Source organism: Rissa tridactyla, chromosome Z (genome assembly GCF_028500815.1).
Source record: "Rissa tridactyla isolate bRisTri1 chromosome Z, bRisTri1.patW.cur.20221130, whole genome shotgun sequence".
Classification (NCBI taxonomy): domain Eukaryota; kingdom Metazoa; phylum Chordata; class Aves; order Charadriiformes; family Laridae; genus Rissa; species Rissa tridactyla.
The window spans coordinates 46,472,901-46,487,869 of record NC_071497.1 but is presented as its reverse complement, the minus strand read 5'-3'; the positions used below and the strand labels follow the sequence as shown (position 1 = coordinate 46,487,869).

Below are 14,969 nucleotides of genomic sequence, written 5' to 3'. Positions count from 1 at the left end.
AATATGCACATACGGTTTTCAGAAATGCAATTTTTATGTCATATAATGTAATAATATAAAAAGCTCATTTCAGAAACAAGAGAAGGTTCTGAAAGGGAATGTTTAAATGCAAGGTATTAGTGACAAAAAAAACCCTGTGAAAGTGATGATCGACCAATCCCTAAATAAGTTAGGTGCAAGTTTAAGACAAGTACTTTAGTATTTCTGCTCTCATCTATTTTCTTGCACATTGCAGTTGTGATGATCCTTCTTGACCATTCTTTTAAACAAATGGGTTTCAATATTTCTTGTATTAGAGTTTTCCAGCAATGAGGTGGACCCCTGAATAATGACAACAGTCTTGCTTTTCTCAGTTACCTTTTACAGTTCAAATGGACCTTCAGCAGTGTGAGCTGAATTCACAGGCTAAAAATCACTGTTCTCTACAATCACAACAGCTATGTCTTTTCAGTATTTACTTCCCTGGGTTTGGCACAACCGCCTAGAAACACTGATCTGTGGGAGATTATGAGTGCTGGCAACAGCAGAGCGCATACTGGTTAACAGTAGAGTCACAGAAGTACAAAGATAACAAAGGCTATTTACCATGCAAATAAACCATTCTACACCAGTTCTTACGACTATACTCTTAGCTATCCGATTCCTGTAATATATAGCCTACTTATTTTATTGCTGGCCTATTTTGATAAACTGTGATTTTTTTTTTTCCCCTTTTCTACCCTCTGTTTCTGGGTCATCTAAGTGGAGGACATTTTTCCGATTAAGTATGTCTAAAGTCACACTACACAACTGTAAAAATGTCACCAAAAACACAGGCACCTTGAGCTCTTCTTCACTTAGGAGTTTGGGGAAACTGGTCCAATCTTAGCAAAGAGATGAATCATCACATGTAGAAAGCAACAAAAAAAGCTGTGGAGAAATGCCTGCCATAAATATAACTGCCACCAAAATCACTGGAGTTGAATTTATTTGCTTGAGGGCTTAAAGGCAAAATCTGTTCCACTGCCGACAGAGATTTTTGCTCTCACACAGTGGCCACAACAGTCTAAAACTGCAAGCACAGGCTGCTCTGTGTGTGAGCGCGTGTATGCGTGTGTGTGTGTGCGCGCTAGTTTTAACCTTTGCTACAAAATATTCTAACCATCAAGCAACTCATCACTATGCTCTGCAGATACCCATAAGGAAATCAGCCTTCTAATGAGAAGTGACATTAGAGACGCTCATGCATGATTGAGTACACAGTAATGCCTCTTTAGCAACATCACTTAAACTGATGCAACTGTTCTTGTATGCTCAAAAGAGGATAAATTTTTAAATTACAGTGACCTCACTAGCAATAGAGAATGTGAATGCAAGGGAAAATTCCGTTTAAATTGATCCATTTTTAAAGTTTCTTTCTGTTGTAGGTTGCAAAAATGGTAACACTCATTTTCCCCTCAAACAGCTTATGATCTTTATGTATTCACATTAATGAACACAGTTCTTATACGGTTCTTCAGGTACTAGCAAGCAGTGAGTGTTAACACCCTATTTTGTACATCATGAGGGTAAGTAAAGTGAGTGAGACAATGCAGAGCAATTTTACAGGAAGAGTGAAGTGTCCATTGTGCACTTCAGTATGTATCTATACAGTGAACAACTAGCCCTGATGAGAAAGCATATTTAAATTGGTGGAAAGAGGAATTCTGTTGTTCCACCACCCGAGCTATCTTTACCATGCCATGCACACACCTTCCATGTTTCAGCTTTCTATGGATATAAAAAGACCCTTCTCACTAACAAAAGACCTCTCCCACCACGCTGTGTCTACTTCATTTATACATTGCAAGCTCTTTGGTGCAGCTTATGTCAGCCAACATATTTTGCACCAGTTTATATACCTAATTACTACTGATGTAACTGTAATCTAGAGCTGGCCAGAGGTGTACAAAGGTATGGTTAGCTATAGTGTTCTCTACAACTGCTTTCTGCTTCTTGGACAACTCTTTTCAGGAAAGTCCTATGGTACTGGACAAAGACAGGACTTGGAGTTTGATTCTCTCTAGGTAGGTCTTCTTATTTTATTTGATCAGCTGTACTATTTCCTTCAGCTCTCTGCATAAGTAGAAATGCATTACTTTACACAGGGGAAGAAAGGTTATAATGTATCAGACAGTAAAAATATCTGGACTCCTAGCATTAACTCTCAAATGCTTTAAGCATATTCGTATCTTGACAGACATGACGCTGATCACATAAGCAGTAAAGAAACAGAGATGAACCCTACATTTTCAACCTAGAACATTACCTTGTCCAGTGTATTCAAAAGAGTCTGCTTCATCAGGAGTGTCAAGGTCATCTACATTGATGTCAATTTCATCTGGAGTATCCAAATTATCATCAGAAAGTACTGACCCTTCACTCTGGTCCAAAGAGAGATTGATATTTGGAGCAGTGAGCTTTATCCTTCTGGGATGGGAACCGTTAAGATCAAGAGAATTGGGAGGTTCTGAAAAAAGGGCAAGAAAAAAAGAATTTTATCTCCTCTGCATACAACATGCCTCCCAGATACCTAAGAATCACCTTCAAACACATTGTGACAGATCAATTTTAGTAACACCAAGCATTTAAGACCGCTTAACATAAAATGCAAATATCAACATTAATATTTAAAAAAATAAAATAAGCATCTACAGCAATGGCAGATGTAGCTGCGAGCTCTTAAATTATGCAAAATCCAGATTCACTTTTTTGCAATCCACAGACAAAAATCAAGCCTTGGACATACCCTGACCCACAATGTTTAAAAATTTAAAAGAGCAATATACAAATCATTTTAGTTATGAACCAAGATGTTGCTGAGTCCTGGAGAAGCTCATACGAGTGAAAATACTCTGTAAATATTTATTTTCTTACTCACTTGCGACTATTCGAATGGTGCTGATTTGCAAGTAGCTATGACTTTGGTTTTAACCATACAATATCTTATTCAATATGGTAACAGAAATAAAAATACCTCTGAGTCTCTTAATTGGTCCTAAATAAAAATTGTCTTCAATAAGACGAAAGCCAGGTATGGCTTTGCCCCTTGACACTGCATTGTATGGCACATTTCAAGCTATTCAGTCTGAAGTATTCTAATGCTAACCTAGTTCACTTAAACAGTAGTCAAATATGAGATAAATAATAGAGACTACTTAAACTTCACAAGGACTAAACGAGTGATGACAACAATGCACAAGAGAAAATGGCACACCGCAATTATAATTTCTCAAGTGAAGAAGAAAATCGACTAAATAAAGCAAACTTTACACTGATTCTTTTTAACACTGAACTGATTCTTTACCAGCACAGAAACATCCTTCTCACTGCATAATTAAATACCAAGGGAATAAGATATAATTAAGAAAATAAGTAAGAGCTTCTCTCACCGGGTCTCATCTCTGTAGAACTGGGGCTTAATACACCCTCAGCATAGGGGATGTCCATTCCCACATCCTCTTGTACCAACCTGAGAGGTAAAATACAAAGCAAAATCTTAAAGAGATGCAGAGATTGACTTTGCTGTCAATACAGCTCGTGTGGTCTCACACAGAAATGGAATTTTCCTCAACATAGCCAGTTCAGAAGTCTGATCACAAATTGATGCAAGTGAGAAATGAACACAGCTGTTGTAGTTCCACTGTGCAGTTCTTACCCCTTACACATCTATGCAGCCTTTGGAGACTATAGGTCACACGTATCTGCTTTTACTTGGATCAAGACATAGCACTAAATAACAACCGGCTGGCAAACAGCAATGTTTCTCATTTTATACAAATTAAGTTGGTGTTTTGTCATCTGGCAAACCACAAACACCATTGCAGGGAGCTTCATCTACTCTTTGCAAACTGCACACCACAATTAAGAGTTCCATAGCAGTACTTTCATTGTTGTACATACAGTTCCTGTATAGCAAAAATGAGATCATGAGTGAGGTTTTTAATTCTTTTGATATCATTTGTATTTTAGAGCAATTCTGACCCAAATCAGTCATTTTGTAATACCGCAGCAGTTGATGTCCTGCACTGAAAGACTACACAAAGCACGAAAGTGAGAACAAACCCTACATTACAGATTTTCAAAGTCTAAAACGTTGCAAAATATCCCACCTAGACTCCATTTTTCGAGAGATACTAAGAAATTACATTTAACATACTTAAGGAAGACAAGTAAAAGGCATTAAGTGGTGAAAATAATAACAAAGGTGTTTAATGTTTGAAGTGAATTGACTTGAACTGTTTTCATGTCTATTTTCTATTCAAGTCTTTTACAAATTGCTTGCTGGAAGGATGGTTCAATTGCAGATAGGAAACAACATTTCAGGACACACTTGACAGGTTCCAAACTATTTGCAGTAAAAATGTACGACTCCAAAAAAGCTTCATGTATTTTATCAGAACAGGTATAGCATTTTTGTCTATATTCCTGTTCCAAACTCTTTGTTTTTAAAAAATAACTTCTTTTTTTTACAAAAGCTGAAGAACAGACAATTTTTACACTGTGATTAACAGAGCTGTGATTAGAGCAAAGAAGGTAATTTTTCCTGCCACAGCACCAGCTAGCGCCATTCTGAAAGACTCAGCTGAACGAGTCTGAATAGGCTCGGCTTGTTTCTCCTGCAGTTTCTTCCCACCCTTGCTTTCCCTGTGAGGAATACCCTTATTATTTTACTGTGTGCAGACAAGATTCTTCTGGCCATTAGAGTACGAGTATAGTTTCTGTGATTTCTTATTAATTTCATGTAGATTACATATAAATATGTACACGTAGTCCTGCCTGTAAGTGAGGCAAAGGCTTCACCGTGCTTAAAGTTGCGGAAGATCTTTACCTCTAGTCCCATCCCATCCAATTCCCAATACAGACAGGCAAGCAAGTGAACTCCCAACTTTCCCATGAACCATGGAGAATACAGGCAATGTAATGCTAGGGTCAAATATATTTGTGCTGCTCAACTCATAAGCAGGCCTTGTCTCAATAAAAACAGACACATATTAATCGTGCTAATTTTACTAGATTTATCCCCACATATTGTAGAGTACATCTTTCACAAATACAGAGACTAACTGCTTAATGATTTCTACAAAACACGCCAATTCTGGAATATGTCTAATTAATGTCAAATAATGCTTGAAATATTCCTTCTCTTTGGGTACACAGTAGAGCAGCAAAGAAATTTGATCAAAGTATCCTGCTCATGAATAAACTGTACGGCACAAATTGTCTGTAATGTACCATTTCCTTCATTTCTGCTCTGTAGCATCATCTGTGTTCAGAAGCCGTACAGAAAACCGATACACAGAATATCATCACAATTTACTCAGAAAATGTAAATAAGTCATTAGAGTCTTTGGCTTTTTTTTTGGTGTCTGTTCAATTCATAGTAAATTATGTGTAATGAACTCTAATTTATTCATCTGCACTTAGCAGAGACAAATCTGAATTCTAATGAAGTGCCATAAGTAACAGCCGGATAAGGTAAGAAAACATAGTGGTGGAAACAGTGTGGGGACAGGGTGAAAACTTCGAATCCATGTTAAATTCAGATTAAGATTTTATTTGGGGCATTATTAACCTTTCCCAATATAAAACTATGAAAAGTTCTCAGATTAAAGCAGCTCAGGACTACTCAGATGATGATTTATGGGTACTCAAGGGTGTATAGTCTGGCCAGACAGAACAGGGATTTGATACTAATATTTAAACCATTCATTTATAAAATCTCCTACAGCCTTATCACACCAAATGACAATCCCTCACTGAACAAGCTTCAGAAATCACTGCAGGAAATTATGTAAAAGGAAATGCTCTTCTTTCAAGTTGTGTGAAGAGTAAGTTACAGGAGGACAGTGAATTTTCAGGCTTTCTGTATTTAAAAGAGACTATTCTCTGCATTAAGCCTGTAAAAATGTTTGAGCAGCACAAAGATCATCTTCTCCTCTGTATGATAAGAGCATGACTGAACTTTATATACAGAAATAGTGACAATTATAATCTGAAAAAAGCAATTTCCCACTAGTAATTAATTCAGAATTTTGAGAGTTGCCTGAAATTTTTGCAATGCCTGGGACAGAATTATCCTAAGTTATGAAATTTCTAGGATTGTCTCAACACCGCGTTTCTCCCTGTGGCATCTTTATTTTAAAATGTGTATGTACTCTGAGCTGGCATTGCTGCTTTCTCTAGAATCTCTTACACCTTCATGACGCAAATTTCACATGTTTTTCTGCTTTCAGTGGGACCACTGCAGCTGAGTTAAACCAGATTTCTATATTACAGCTGTGCTTGCAAGAATGGTCCATTTCTAGGGGACTGAAAGATAGATGTGTTTCACATCCTTTTGTTTGAATTTCTACCGAAATACAGCTACTGCTATGCACAAGATACTAAACATATACCCCTCGCGTAGGGATTAATAAGTAAACAGCATCAGAACTTGTTTGAGAATTATTCTGATGGTACAGTGTTTTTAATGTCAATAATCCATGTCGTTCATTTTGGGATATTTGATTTGGGAAGCAAGAGTCTGTGGTCCTGAAAGATCTGGGACAAGGCACACAGTTAAAAATCAGTTCAAGCCCAGTTACCAAAAGTACTGCTGACACAAGGTTATCCATTGTATTTTCTTTTTTTTTTTTTCTACATTGTGTCAGGTTCTCATTTGCTGTCAAATAAACAGTCAAGAGGCTTTTTGGAGAAGACGGAGTCTGACCCTGGAGCTAGTCATAGTTTCCCATATCCCTCGTGCTTTACCCAAACAGAATAAAGATTCCTTGCCAGACATACATACTCTATGTTCAGTGAAAGTTCATATTTTTTAAAAGCCATAGTTAATATTTGTTCAGTCATAAATCAATAGGCAATACAGGTATCTTTCATATCTGGTGGGTTTAGAAAGCTAGTCACAGCGCATGGCTTCTGTGACATTGTACCTCAACATACAGCTGCACAGTCCCCATCAGTGCGAGAACGAGCAAGATATGGACAAAGTTTCTCTTCTACAGACACAGCTCCCCATTTTCTGACGGATTTTGAAAGCATGCTATGCTGAGCATCTCAGCACTTTGCAGAGCAATTTCTGGCTGTGCACAAGCCCTTAACAGATCTCAGCAGGAACCCTAGTAATACAAGATGGACTCCAGAAACTTAAATTAAGCAACTACCTCCTCTTCCTTTCCCACAGACTACCTCACATACTTCCAAAATCACGCTTACAAAATTCCTTGCCTTCCACACAGGTGCAATTGATGCAATGGATGATGTGGCGAAAATATTAGAAAAATAAACCACTTTTTTTCTTCCTTTTAATCATAGAATCATAGAATGGTTTAGGTTGGAACAATCTTAAATATCACCTAGTTCCAACCCCCCTGCCATGGGCAGGGACACCTCCCACTAGACCAGGCTGATCAAAGCCCCATGAATGCTCCTTGTTGAAGAAGTAAATTAAGTTACTTCAGAAAGGTCCATTCTAAGCAGGTATGATTTACTGGATCGATAAAAAAAAAAAGGTTCTTTCACTTGGAACAGAGGTCAAAGTCAAATAAGCTTTTTGTGTCATAAATGACTTCTTTTATGTGGTACACAGACCAGTCATTTAAGGATCAGCTGCACTGGGAATCAAGTTACTGCATATTTGCTTTGATAATTCAAGTCTACATACTTGTTCAGAGGTAGCTAAAAAACCCCTGTTTCTCAAAGGTGGATCAGAGACAGATCTTATGAAAGGAGGAGAGAGAGGCTGGAAGCCGAAATACTTTCCTTGCTCTTTCTTGGTTCAGACATTCTTACAGCTCAATAAATTAATAATCTTTAAATAATTCTTAGTGTCCGCTCAAATCAGTATTTCTCAGAATAAAAAGTTATCCTTCCTGACTTTTCTAGATACAGCAGCATTCTGCTATTTTGGAAAGAGCAGCTCTGAATATTCACAGCAATATGTCATAATCCCTATGGGCTGTGCTGCCTCACCCTGGCGTCATATGTGATGTATCACCAGTTTCCCAAGCTGCTCAGCAGCTTTGACATATCAAGAAGTTAATTTCTTTAGTCTGAAACAATCTCTACAATGGCTTGCTATAAATGAGCACCTACAACCTGCAAAAGAGAGCAACACTAATTCAACGGTGACCATCACCTTTCTAAAGTGAATCCCTCCGTTTCAACCCACAACTGGCTCACCAGCCAGGCTTTAAATTGTATATATACATTTTCCAGGCTTCTGTACTCATCAAGGCAAAAGTTTAATCTGAAGTGGAGCCCACAACTGCCAACCACTTTTCCTAAATAAGTCAATAATGTTTCTTCCATGCCTTTCCCTTTATGCAGAAAAATATTTTTATACTTCTTATACTACTAATTTTCAGAAGATGTTGAAGGTTTTTATCAGGTTTCAAAGCATGATTAGTAAAAGGAATGACATAGATAAAATCACCTCAGCTCATATTAATCACAGAATCACAGAATCTTCATGGTTGGGAAGGACCCTTAAGATCATCGAGTCCAACCAAACAACCAACAATCTCTGTCACTGGAGCGTGCCCTGAAGTGCCACATCTAGACGTTTCTTAAACACCTCTAGGGATGGTGACTCAACCACCTCCCTGGGCAGGCTGTTCCAGTGCCTGAACACTCTTTCAGTAAAGTAATTCTTCCTAAGATCTAACCTAAACCTCCCCTGCCACAACTTCAGACCATTTCCTCTGGTCCTGTCATTATTCACCTGGGAGAAGAGGCCAACACCCACCTCTCTACAACCCCCTTTCAGGTAGTTGTAGAGGGCAATGAGGTCTCCCCTCAGCCTCCTCTTCTCCAAGCTGAACATGCCCAGCTCCCTCAGCCTCTCCTCACATGACCTGGTCTCCAGACCCCTCACCAGCCTGGTAGCTCTCCTCTGGACACGCTCCAGCACTTCAATGTCCCTCTTGTACAGCGGGGCCCAGAACTGAACATAGTACTCGAGGTGAGGCCTCACCAGTGCCGAGTACAGAGGCACGATCACTTCCCTGCTCCTGCTGGCCACGCTATTCCTGATACAAGCCAGAATGCTGGTGGCCTTCTTGGCCACCTGAGTACACTGCTGGCTCATGTTAAGCTGGCCGTCCACCAGCATGCCCAGGTCCTTTTCTGCCGGGCAGCTTTCCAGCCACTCTTCCCCAAGGCTGTAGCGTTGCTTGGGGTTGTTGTGACCGAAATGCAGGACCCGGCACTTGGCCTTATTAAACCTCATACAGTTGGCCTTGGCCCATCGATCCAGCCTGTCCAGGTCCCTCTGTAGAGCCTTCCTACCCTCAAGCAGATCAACACTCCCACCTAGTTTAGTGTCGTCTGCAAGCTTACTGAGGGTGCACTCAATCCCCTCATCCAGATCACTGATAAAGACATCAAACAAAACCAGCCCCAAAACTGAGCCCTGAGGGACACCACTGGTGACCGGCCACCAAGAGGATTTCACCCCATTAATCACAACTCTCTGGGCACGGCCATCCAGCCAGTTTTTAACCCAGTGAAGAGTACACTTGTCTATGCCATGATTCACCAGCGTCTCCAGGAGAATGCTCTGGGGGACGGTGTCAAAGGCCTTACCAAAGTCCAGATAGACAACGTCCACAGCCATCCCTGCATCCAGAAGGCGGGTCACATGGTCATAGAAAGAGATCAGGTTGGTTAAGCAGGACCTCCCTTTCCCAAACCCATGCTGGCTGGCCCTGATCCCTTGGCTGCCCTGCACTTGCCGTGAGAGCTCACTCAAGATGATCCTCTCTATGATCTTTCCTGGTACCGAGGTCAGGCTGACAGGCCTGTAGTTCCCCGGATCCTCCTTCCGACCCTTCCTGTAGATGGGCGTCACATTAGCCACCCTCCAGTCATCTGGTACCTCCCCTGTTGACCAGGATTGTTGATAAATGATGGAGAGAGGCTTGGTGAGCTCTCCCACCAGCTCCCTGAGTACTCTTGGGTGAATTCCATCTGGCCCCATAGACTTATGTACGTCTAGGTGCAGAAGCAGATCATTGACTACTTCCTCCTGGATTATGGGTGGGTTGTTCTGCTCTCCATCCTTATCTTCCAGCTCAGGAGGCTGAGCACCCTGGGGATAGCTGGTAACACATGCTTGTTTTGGCAACTACATGGGAGGAGGGGAGATGAAGTACAATGAAAAGGTTATTCAGAGATTAGACATCTGGCTTCTTTCATATTCCCAAATTACACACATTACACGCGTACACACTGGTCTTGGATGAAGTAAAAGTCCTGCTCATAGCCCACTCTTACTGGTTTGCAGTGAAAAACTGAGCTGTTTCGAGGAAGAATGCATGAACTGTGAAATTTTAGGTACAAGAATGAGGCAAGGGAACTCAAGTTCCTCCTTGAGTCAGTTGCTTTTGCAGAACAAGGGCAGCACAAAGTACTTTTCCGTTGAACCCCTCCCATCCCTACTCTGTAACACCGCCCTTATGCAAGCTCAGAGACCAGGAAAGGAGAAACGCGAACTTGAGGGATTGGACATGACAGTACAGTATTTTCCTTGGAAGGTATGAAAAAGCCCTTGGCATTCACCCAGTAACGCCTGTCCGCTGACTCTCAGCACGGCTCCATCTGAAAGCGCCCTTATGATGAGGCAGGGTGAGGTGTTTTCCCAAGCCAAGGCCAGACTAGGCAGCACCTTCTGTAAGCCCATCTCTGACCTTTCCAGAGGCAACTTACTGATGGCTCTAACAGCGCGTTGATTGCTCCACCTGGAGGATGCCTAACCTCTTCTGGACAAAAGGAGAATGACCCTCTTGCGTTCTCAGAAGCGATAAAAAGCCTCTGAAGCAGAGTGTAAAGCAAATCTTTAAGCACTCCACAAATGGGAATTTACATGAAGGAAGAGTTGACACAAAGTGTTTTCTTAATTGCTATATTCCTCTTCAGTTTTCAATTCTCTGCTACAGAAATTTATATGAATTTAAAGCCAAAATATCTCACCAGATAGCTGACTTATAAGGGGTGTTTTGCTTTCATCCATCTCTGTAGCTACTCCAACATTCACTTCACCTCATATAAAAGAAAAGCAAAACCCATTCTGTTATCACAGCTAAACACTTGACACATTATTCCATTTTTAGAACAGAAACTGTTTTGATGTTCTGCATTTATATCCAAATAAAACATCTTTCCCTTTCTTTCATATGTAATGTATGTGTGCTCCAAGCTTGTGGCCTGTAGTTGCTGTTCCATTTCTGTTCAGAAAAAGCTAGAAATAAGAAGTCCACAGATCCTTTCTACAATAGCATGTTTTAAAATAACAGCAAGTACCTACTTTCTGAAATCGTTACTTGTTCTTGGAGTGCCCAGAAAAGACAGAATATATTAATTCTTTCCTTTGTTTTAAGTAGAGGATGTTTCTTCTTGTTATGGACGTAATGCTATAAACTATGTTATAACTGAGATGTGTTATTTCAGAGACCATTAATGCTAATAGACTAATAACAAATCCTAATTTAATGTGCATGTGTTTGCATTTTGACGCTTATCATCCATGTAAGATAGGTAGAAATGTTCTACAAGCAAAATCGGAGAACTGTTGGACATACTTGAATATCAACTGCATCTATAGACAAAAGAAGATGCTATAGGAAGTAAAGCATTATTATATAAAGTTGAAAAATAAAATCTAACAAAATATGGGCTTTAGTCTGAAGAAAGTTTGATGAAAATACACAGAACGAAACAGAGAAAGAAACTCGGACCATTAATCCCCAAAAACCAACTAGACTGTGCGTTAAGACAAGAAGAAACCCATTGGAAATGCACCCACTAAAAACACACCCCAAAATTACTTCCTACAACTAGTCCTATACTTCAAAACTTCCAGAAAATAAACAAAAATTTCTACAGTTGCTTACTCAGAGATAAAGGAGACTACAGTGTGAATTTTTTAGGTTCAGCAGAATTAATGATCCCTGAACTGTTGCGGAGTATGCAACAAATCAAAGTGACATACACTGTGCAGGATTCAGTCAATATCTGTCAGAGGCTGTGTTTCAACAACATCCACTTAGCAAGAAAATGAGCATACTGGAAGGAATCCACTCCAGGATAACTGGGACTAGAAAAAAATCATTACTTTTATGCACAGCTGTGTAAAATAATCATACTGTATACAGGTGACTTGTAAAAATGGATTAATTTTATAACCTCCGGAGAGCTGCATTTAGCAACCATATGTTAGTACACTAAAATTAACTGTGTTTCTATTGCTATTTATTTGGTAGCTCTTAATCAAAAATTTGTTCAGGAAAAATCTATAGACTGAGCACGGGAATTTATGCATAGCATGAGACTTTTATTCCCATCTCTAGATGCAAACCAAAAACCAAAAAAACCCCAATCTGTGGTGCTTTGTTTGAGCCAAAAGCTTTATTAATCAATATCTGTGCAAATGTTAACTAATCATTGTCATACTGCTGCACAGTAGATAAACACATGCTGATATTCCCATTTTACAGAAAACCATGTTGCTTGCTTTCTCAAGAGCCACAGAACAAACCATTGCTAAAAATTAGTAAAAGTCCTAACTTCCTAGTTTTTCACACTTCACTCATCATATTTAAAGCTTCTTTTACTGATTATACTGTTACTTGATTTTTTCCATGTGCTGATTTTTTATTCCATTTTCAGCACCAAAGTTGGATGAAAAAGTTAGGCATGCCTGTAAGAGGAAATATTCTTTCTGTAGGAAAACCCTGTGTTCTAGCCAGAAGATTTAAATTGTTTGCATTTCAGTATGCTAACTGAAAACATGTTAAAGTTATTGCTTTGGGCCACTGAATAAATTTTTTAAACATTCTTTATGAAAAAGTTTCCTAGTCTCCAATCAACTTTAGTGTTTACTACCTGTTTATCTAGCCATCTTTTTCCTTGTTCCTCTACTTCAATCTATACTGTAAGCCTCAATATTTTCCAGGTAGCTACTCATAGTAGTAGGCTCTCCTGTCTGCTCTTATCTGTTAAAAAATAAAAGCTGATATTCTTAAGCACACGCCGCTGTTTTCACTGCTGCTCAGCAGCCACAGGCTGTCTGTCTTGACTCCTTGCCAGCTCCCTCCCTGTGTCTGAGCGCAAGAGAAGCAGGCAAAGCCAGGACAGGCTGCAGGGAGCCATGGAGGCACATATGTAAGTAAATAGATGGGTGATAATGGGATTCACTAGGCTATTTCAGCAGCCTTGTGTATATGCCTATGGATGAGGAAGGCTGATGGAAGGAATCCAGGCCTCCAGGCTTCTTCAGTTCTCTGTGAGTTCCAGCCACATAAATTAAAAAGGCATCTCAATACAGAATGAGGGAAATTGGATTTATGTCCCAAACCTAGATGTCTTGTTGAAACGGGGTCTTAGGAACACATGCCAGGACGATGCTGCCTGCAGCAGATTCCAGAGCTCCCCAAAGTCTTTTCCTAGAGCTCTGTCACCAGTAGGTCATAGGATGCAACATGAAAGACAGTGCAACCAGATATTTCATACCTTATCTTGTCCTTTCTGCATCCTCAAGCATTATTAACTGTAGACTATTCAAACACTGCTCTAACGACAGGACAATCAGTCCTTTCTGGGGCTTTTCAGAGCTGCTAATCACCTGAGTATTGGGCATTTCCAAACATTATTTAACATACCTTGGACAACAGCTTCATGAATTAAAGATAAGGAATTATTCACTGTCACAAAAGAGAAACAGACAAATTAACTTTGAAAGTGTCCATTAATGATGAGTTCCTGATATGTGATGCCTAATAAGCTTTGGCTTTTTTTTTTCTGAATATGCAGCATTTTATAACATCTTTTATATGCCACTACTGATCCTCATGACTAGCTGCCACTGAAAAATACTAACATAGTCAGACCCCAGTGGCTTCACTTTGGCATTCAGAAACAGAACAAATCACACAGGGGTCAGAGGAGAAGGACATGTGTGATTCAAGCAGCTGCGGACTCCTAGTGACCTGCCCCACACGACATAACAACTCTATGGCACGGACATGGACAGGAGACAATTCTTTAGGGCAGTGTTGTCTGACTGCACCCATGAAATAGCACTGTCTCCAACTATGCCTCTTACAGGGGACTATGCATTTCCTAGTATTACCATTTTAATAATATTCTCTTAACTCAGTATTTTGTGTGCAAAAGCAGGTAGAGAATAACAGATTCTAAGGTAGAAATAACGTGCCACTTTACATCTATTGCTCTGCTTTGGTGTTGCATTCACATACCACCATATGGTCTTGCCCTCGGAGCAGGGGCTCTCCTCTGTTATGTGCCTAGCTCAGCGCCGCTTAATCTTTATCGAGCCAGTGGAAAATTACTGGAATTAACAACACGGAGTTGGGGAGCCTATGTGATGGGTGCTCCTCCATCAGTGTTGGAAGATCACAAGGTCTGGACACGAGCTACATAAGTTCAGATCAGTATTAGCATTTAGAAGGCTTCTTTAAACTTATCTGATCTCTCTGCTCTTAATAAATGTTGTTTAATATTCTACAAATAACATCTAGACAATCTGTTAATCAACAACCACTGCTGAACAAACACTACAAATGCACTGTAACAAGGTAATGCCAGCAGAGAAAGCAGGAGTTAAATCGATCTGATGTAAAAGATCCTTAAGCATAACCTGAAAATATATTTTGTTTGAAAATTGTACTTCAAAAAATTTATTAAAATGCTAGGCCTAGTGACAGATCTGGGACCTGATTCCCACCTATCACTTTCATTGAGCAATTAATTATTCCTTGAGAAACCTCAGTTTTTGTTTTTCTCACTTTAAAACCAGTTTTGCTTCCCGCATGTGTGGTTCACAGTGACCATTTTCCTGCCTTACTGTGCTGTCAAGACCATTCATCAGAATACCTGCGGCTCCAAGTGATGCAATTGGCACATGAACAGCACTTGAAAAAGCGGCTTGCACC

General features: G+C 39.8%; 1 protein-coding gene across 2 annotated transcripts in view; it reads right to left on the bottom strand.

The window, feature by feature from the left end:
- Positions 1-14,969, bottom strand: part of PRUNE2 (prune homolog 2 with BCH domain) — a 148,191-nt gene that overhangs the window by 26,685 nt on the left and 106,537 nt on the right. For both annotated transcript variants that reach the window (XM_054185408.1, XM_054185409.1), the window contains exons 10-11: positions 3,411-3,490; positions 2,288-2,488 (exon numbers count right to left, since the gene is read on the bottom strand). In XM_054185408.1, coding sequence (XP_054041383.1) covers positions 2,288-2,488; positions 3,411-3,490 — 281 coding nt within the window. The remainder of the gene's footprint in view (positions 1-2,287; positions 2,489-3,410; positions 3,491-14,969) is intronic.